The 6,873-nt window shown below is 68.7% G+C and overlaps 1 protein-coding gene across 1 annotated transcript; it reads right to left on the reverse strand.

The window, feature by feature from the left end:
- Positions 1–1,071: 1,071 nt before the first annotated feature.
- Positions 1,072–4,168, reverse strand: PCGF1 (polycomb group ring finger 1). Its single transcript, XM_031588706.2, has 9 exons — positions 4,011–4,168; positions 3,607–3,712; positions 3,377–3,529; positions 2,774–2,845; positions 2,588–2,696; positions 2,032–2,065; positions 1,773–1,859; positions 1,618–1,698; positions 1,072–1,247 (listed from the first exon to the last, which is right to left on the reverse strand). Exons 1-9 carry the CDS (start codon positions 4,104–4,106, stop codon positions 1,200–1,202), a joined length of 786 nt encoding a protein of 261 aa, XP_031444566.1. The 5' UTR covers positions 4,107–4,168; the 3' UTR covers positions 1,072–1,199.
- Positions 4,169–6,873: the final 2,705 nt, after the last annotated feature.

Raw genomic sequence — 6,873 nt, forward strand, 5'->3', positions numbered from 1 at the left:
GGCCCCAGAGCCGCTGCTGACAGACACGGGCGGCCCCGCCGCGCCCCCGCCGCCAGCGCGACCCCGCGGCCCCGCTCCCCGTTGGGTGAGACCCCCCCTCCCCTCGGGCCGTCCCCCCTCTCCCCGCCCTCGGCCGCTTTTTGCTCGCATTTCCCCACGTCCTTCGCGGCGGCCGCGTGAGGGATGGCCGACAGCTGGGGCGGCCGCGCCGGTAACCGGATCCCCCCGCCGCGGCGCGGGGTCAGAGCGGGGCGGGGGCGGCCCCGGCGTTGGGGTGCCCCGACGGGCCGGGCCGGGCGGCCGCCGAGCCTCCGTCGCTCCCGGGGCACCGGCACCTGTTCCTCCCGCCCGGCCCCGCGCCGCTCCCCGCCGGCAGCTGAGCACCCCCCCCCTTTCCGCCCCCCACCGGCGGCCGCAGATGGCGGCGAGCGCTGCCCCGCCATAGCGGTAATGAGGCGCGATGCGGGGGGGGCCGCCCCGCGCGGGCGATCCGAGGGCCCGTGGCTGCATTACGGCTCATTGTGCGCGGGCAGCGGGGGGCAGAGGCGACAGCCGTGCCACCCCCCCGAATTCCCCCCCCCCCCGCCGCTCCTCGGCGGCGTTCTGGCACCGGGGGGGGGCCGGGCCGTGCGCCAGGCGGCCGCGACGGTGATGGATCGGAGCCGCGGCCGAGAGGGGCGGCGGGGGGCGGGAGGGAAGGGGAGGGGGCTGCGGGCACTGAGCCCCCCTGGCGCAGCCCCAGTCCACTTTGCAGCCGCGCTACTGAAGCCCACAGCGCAGTGCTGCACCCCGCAGGAACCCCCGTGCTGCATCAACCTCAGCATCCCCCCCACCCCCTATGGTGCTGCACCCCACTGCACGTTCCCTCACCCCCCTGCATGCACCCCATGGCTCAGTGCTGTACCCCCCCAGCTCCCAACACTCATACTGAGGGGCGCTGACCCCCCCACAGCCCTACATCCCAAGGTGAGGGTGGGGAGGGGACTCAGCGGGATGTTTCCCCCAACTTTTCCCCCCTGAGGACCCCAGCAGGACCCCCAGCCTCATATGTGCCACCCCCATAAAGGACGTGTGATGGATTTTCAACAGTTTTATTCAAAAAATAAACTCAAGCGGGAGGGGTATTAAGTTAAAGAGGGGAGCAGGGGGGGGCAGGAGCAGGGCTGTGCTGCAGGGAGGGCAGCACCCGCCCCCAGCCCCTACCTCCTCTTGTCCTTGATGCTGTAGTGCAGCAGGAGCGGTGCAGGCTGCAGGGCAAGGAAGGGGTGTCAGCGCAGCAGCAACCCCCCCCAGCACTCCGCAGCTTCACTCCCTGCCCCCTCAGCATCTCCCCCCCCACTCCCTGCCCTCCCCGCACTCCACCACTCCCTGCCCCTGTGGCCCAGGGTGATGTGCTCAGTGCTCAGTGAACTTGTCCCAGCCCTTCTGGGACGCCCCTCTGACCCGCAGCACCACCGAGCTCCGTCCTGCACAGAGCTGCTGCCCCACCACGGGCACAACCCGATCATAGTTGCAGCGAGCAGCATCCATCATCCTCCACAACCCCCTGCTCCGTGACCTCAGCCCCCGCCCCTCTCCCCTCCTGCTGCAGGGTGGGGGTCCCACCCCGACGCCCACCTTGCCAAACCAGCGTGAGAGCCAGAGCTGCTTCATTGTCATGTGGTCGGGGAGCATCTCGCCGTTGAACAGGATCTGCACCTGTGGGCAGGGCTGTGCCATCATCAGCTTGAGCTCACAGCCCCCTGCTCCCCCCCAGCCCGGCCCACACTCACGTGCTGCAGCGGCAGCCCCAGGCGGTGGCAGAGGACCTTCCGCAGGTGCCGGATCTGCGCCCGCACGGAGCACCTCACGTACTTCTGCTGCAAAGGGCAGAGCCATCAGGGCAGGGTTAGTGCTCTGTGGGGCAGAACTGGTCCCCAAATGTCCAAAGTCTGCAGCAGCCATGGGACAACCACACCAACCCATGGTCAGGGGGTGCCCCAAAGAACACAGCCAGCCTCAGGGCAGAGCCCACAGTTCCCAGATGCTTACCTGCAGAACAGCCTTGCTCTTGTCCTTGCTGGAACTGCAGGGAAAAGAGAAGGGGCAGCCCGGGGGGCTCCTGTGCACGCCAAGGGGCTGTAACTCCGTTGCCATCCCCCTGGGCACAGCCTGGCACACAGCGCCCACGGCTATCATCCCATCCTGGAGGTGGGGGCTGCCCTGATCCGAGCACCCCGTGCTCCCCATCACGGTCGGGGTGGCAGCAGGGCAGGCACGTGGCTGAGCTGGCAGCTGAGCTGCAGCCATCGATCCCAGCACAGCTCCCAGCGCTGCTGCTTATTGACTTTGCTGTCAGGAGTCGGCAGGCAGCTGCTCAGTGCCCTGCACTGCATTTATTAATGCTCAGCCCTCCAGGAAGGGGCGATGTGGGGGGGGGAGGGGGGGACAGAGCTTTGCAGCGGGGGCTGCGCAGCTCTACAGCCTGGTAACAGTGGGAGCAGACAAGGGGGGGGATGTGGGAGCTGTGGTGCCCATGTGGTCCCTCTGCTGCGCTCTCCACTCGTACCCACAGCGAGGGGCAGCTCAGCAGAATCACAGCTCTCACCTCTGCTTCTCCAGGCACAGCGAGACGTGCTCGTCGTAGCGGAAGTAGTGGGCACGGGAATGGTCGAAGGTGCTGTAGGGCAGCCCCATGGGGTCACCCCCCACCGTGTCTGGGAAAAGGGAGCAGCAGTGAGCCCCCCGCTGCCGTCTCCGTGCCCCCCCACACCCCATCCCCACGCCCACCCACCCTCGCCGCTGGGCTGCGTCACCCGGTCGAGGCCACGGGACTGGTAGAACTCCCGGATCCTCTTCTCTTCACCTGTGGGCGAGAGGAGCGCGGTGCTGAGGGTCCCCTGGCCCCTGAAGGCTCCCAGCCCCATGGTGCCCAGGAGTGGTGTGGCAGTCCCTAGCTGCCCCTCACTCATCTCCCAGCTCTGAAGGATGTTTGGCAGAAACCATGAGCTGCCCTGCAGTCCCCCGTCCCCGCTCTCAGCATCCCTCAGATCCCCTCCTGCATTCCAGGCTGCAGGGCTGTGGTCCGCCCTGCACCCTTGCTGCGCTCCCACCCCAGCACAAGCACGTTCCCATCCCCTCCATGACAGCACTCAGAGCCCCTCCGCCTGCCCGCTGTGCTGGAGTGAGCTGACATTTCTAGACACGTCCCCAGCGCCGTCCCCTTCCCCATCCTGAGTGACGGGGGCTGATCGGAGCCCCCCCACCACCGCTTTGCATTCATCACAACCACTCGCTGTGGCTGCGCTGTCACTCACAGCCCGGCCCATGGGATGCTGAGCGCGGGGCTGCTCCTGCCACCCATCCCTGCAGCACAAACCGCCCTCCCAGCACTCACTCTCCTGCAGGCCGGGCACCAGCTTGTACACGATGTCCTGCATGACACGGTCCAGCTTCAGGTTGAGCAGCGGCTGCGTCTCGTGGATCTTGGTGTTGCACATGGGGCAGTACTTGCTGGTCTGCAGGTACTTCACGATGCAGCTCTTGCAGACTGAGGGCGGGGAAGGGGAGATGAGCGGGGCGGGCCGGGCGCGGGGGGAGGCCAGCACACGGCCCCGCAGCACTCACAGGTGTGCAGGCACTCGGTGATGGTGGTGGCGTCGATGAAGTACCCGGCACACAGACAGCACACGATGTGCTCGTTCAGCTCCTTCATCTTCACCTTCACCTCCTCCTGCGGTGACACGGCGCCGTCACCCGGCCGCACGCCATGGCAGCCGCCTGCAGCCCCCAGCCCCACCACGCCGCGGGGCTGCCCCCCCCCCCCCACGGCCCCGCGCCGCCTCACGCACAGGTACCGAAGCCCCGCCCCCCTCCGCGGCCCCGCCCCCACACCTGCGCCAGGCCCCGCCCCCGCCCGAAGCCCCGCCCCCTACCGCCCGCCCGCCGTGCGCATGCGCACAATGCCGAGGACGGCGCCTGCGCGCCTCGCGCCCCCCGCTCCGCCCCCGCGCCCCCCCGCCGCCGCTCGCCTCGTTCCGCAGCGGGTCCATCTTGTAGACGGCCTGCAGCTGGTTTCGCAGCCGCATGGCGATCGCCATCGGGCCCCCCTGAGGAGGCGACGCCATCTTAGAACCTCCTCCGCCCCCGCGCACTTCCGGGTTCGGGCCGGGGGCGGGGCCGGGCGCCGCTCCCTGCGACCACAGCTCCCGGCGTGCCCCGCGCCGCGCCAGGAATGCTGGGACGGGAGGGCGCGGCGCCACCTGCCGGGCGCGGCGCGGAGCTGCGCAGTGATCGGGCCCACCCCTCCGATGGCAGCCAATGAGGGAGGGGGGGCGGGGCTTGAGGGCGCAGCCGCAGCCAATAGGAGAGCGCGTGGTGCCGCGGCCGGCCGGTAGGGGGCGCCAGATCACTGCAAGAACGGCGCGGAGGGGAAGGAAAAACGGGGGGGGAGAGGGGGAATAAATGGTGGTTGGCGGGGAGAGAACAGAGATTGAGGGGAATTAATGGGGTGAACTGGAGGGAATGAATGTGGGAACAGAGGGGAATGGATGGGGGGAATTGGGGGGAATGAATTAGGAACAGATGGGAATGGATGGGGTCACTGGGGTGAATGGGATGAAATGGGGTGAATGGGGTTAAGTGGGGTGAATGAATGGGGGGGTGTGTGAATGAGGGCACTGCTGGGGTGAATGGGGTGCAGGGGGTAATGGGGACCTGGGGTGAATGGGAGCTGAGGAGGAAAGGATAATGGGGTCCTGGGAAAAGGGATATAAGGGGAATGAGGTGTCTGGGGAGTGGGACAGGGGGAAAATGGGGAGAGCTGGGTTGAACGTGTGAACGAATGTGAGCACTGGGGTGAACGGGGGCTGAGGGTGGGATAATGGGGTCCTGGGGAATGGGGTATGAGGGGAATGAGGTGCCTGAGATAATGAGATAGGGGGAAAATAGGGTGGGTACGGCGGTGTAAGGGCACTGATGGGAGACCACCAGGAATGTCCTGCATGGGATGGGAACGGCCTCAGCAGGGCTCTGGGGTGAATGGGGATGGGGAGGGGATGGAGCTGTCAGGGGGGCAGGGGGTGAGGGTTCAGCAGTGTGGTTTTACTGACTGGGGCAGGGACGGCCTGAATGCCCAAAGCCAGGACCCCCGGGCCCTTCTCTGCCATGTGTGGGGCGGGGGGCTCCGTGGGGCAGCCCTCGTGCCGGCCGTGGGCACGGCAAGCACCTGCCCGGGGCTGCCTGAGGGTTGGGCTTGGGGGGCAGCGGGTGCGAGGGGCCGGGGGTGCGGGGCACGGCGGCTTAGGGGTGGTGTCGAGGTGCGGGGCCGGGGGCGGGGGGCACTGCGGGGCCGGGCGGCCTCCCCGGCGCAGCAGCCGGAGCCTGGAGCCACGCTAATGGGGGTGATTGGATCAGGGCTCTGGAGGGGAAGGAGCGGCCCCGCTAATGCAAAGCAGAAGCTGTTAACGGCCGTAATGGCTCGTTACGGTTACGATTATTGCTGCAATCCCCAGCAACAAGTGCTGCCTGGGGAGCCGCCGGGGCCGGGGCCGGGGCGGGCAGACGGCGCGGCCCCGTGGGACCCGGAGCGGCGCCCGGCGCTGTTGGGCGGCCCCGGCGCGGTGGGGGGGAGTCGGGATCGGGGTGCCGTTAAACTCGCGCAGAGCCACCATAAGGGCTACCGGGGCCGGGGGCAGCGGGGCCGGGCACGGAGCCCACGGGGGGAGCAGCGGCTCCGCTTTGTTGTTTCGGTCCGGGCTCGGCTGGGCAGGGCGGGGCTCTGCATCCCCGCGGTGCCCGCAGGAGCCGAGCGACCTCCGCTCATTGGTTGGGTGTGCGGGACCGAGTGCCTTCGGTGGAAGATCCGGACACCGATTTGTGTGCCGCAACAACCCGGCACACCGAGCCCTGGCTGCCGCTGGCCTGGCTGAGTCCTGCTGGTCCACCCAGCTCCTCCTCATCCCTACCGGACCCCCCGAGCCCCGGTCCTGGCACAGCTCTGGGCTCAGCCTCGGCCACCTCAGCTCCTCCACATCCCAGTCGGCCCAGTTTGGCCCTGTCCCTGGGCTGGATAGGTCTGGCCAGGCTGCGTGGCTCCGCACATCCAGTCCGGCCCTGCCGTGCATCCCCCGGCGCGTCGCTGAGCTGTCAGCCATCCCCCCCCCTCCCGCCGTGCTCGGGAGGGGAATCCGGGCGCTCCAGGGGGCCCACGGGCCCGTGAAAGCCCCCCCACTGCTGGTTGGAGCCTGCCCCATCCCCGACCCCGCCCCATCCCCGACCCCGTCCTTGCTGGGCGGTGAGAAATGAGGCAGGGGCCGGGGTGACCGCCCGTGTCTGGGGAGGGCGCGGGAGGGCCCGGCCCCATTTGTACCTGCCAGGAGCAGTTCCTGGGAGGGACGGCCGTGCTGGGGGGCTGCGAGGGTCACAGCTGGGCCAGCACAGCCCTGGGGCCAAGCAGCATCACTCACTGCCAGCACCGTCCTGCACCACGTGCCGGCACAGGGCTGAGGACCGGCAGCACACCGACGGCAGCACCGTGCTGAGGATGGGCACAGCACTGAGCAGCGCTGCGGGCCACACGGCCTGGAGCAGCCACGGGCTGATGGTTGGAATAGGTGATCTCTGTGGTCTTTCCTTACCAGAGTGACTCCATGAGTGCAGCCTCCTTGCCGTGCAGCTTCCAGCACTCGTGCCCTGCACGCTCCCTGGCGTGTCCACCCATGTGTGTAGTGCCCACACACAGCCTTTCAGCACGGTGTTCTCTCAGCCGCCTGAGCAAAACCGTGTCCCAGGTGGTGGCCGTGGGGGCTCAGCTGGGGCTGTGGGGGCTCAGCTGGGACAGGACAGGCCTGGAAAGGGGCCGCAGGGATGGGCACCGAGGGGAGCCCAGCAGCG

This window comes from Phasianus colchicus, chromosome 4 (assembly GCF_987193195.1).
Source record: "Phasianus colchicus chromosome 4, bPhaCol1.hap1.1, whole genome shotgun sequence".
In the NCBI taxonomy this organism is placed as follows: Eukaryota; Metazoa; Chordata; class Aves; order Galliformes; family Phasianidae; genus Phasianus; species Phasianus colchicus.

Coding starts and splice junctions, on each gene's coding strand:
- PCGF1 (XM_031588706.2), bottom strand. CDS start 4,106: ATGGCGTCGCCTCCTCAGGGGGGCCCGATGGCGATCGCCATGCGGCTG. Junction 3,713..4,010: donor TGGACCCGCTGCGGAACGAG/GCGAGCGGCGGC, acceptor GTGTCACCGCAG/GAGGAGGTGAAGGTGAAGAT. Junction 2,697..2,773: donor GACGCAGCCCAGCGGCGAGG/GTGGGTGGGCGT, acceptor CCCTTTTCCCAG/ACACGGTGGGGGGTGACCCC.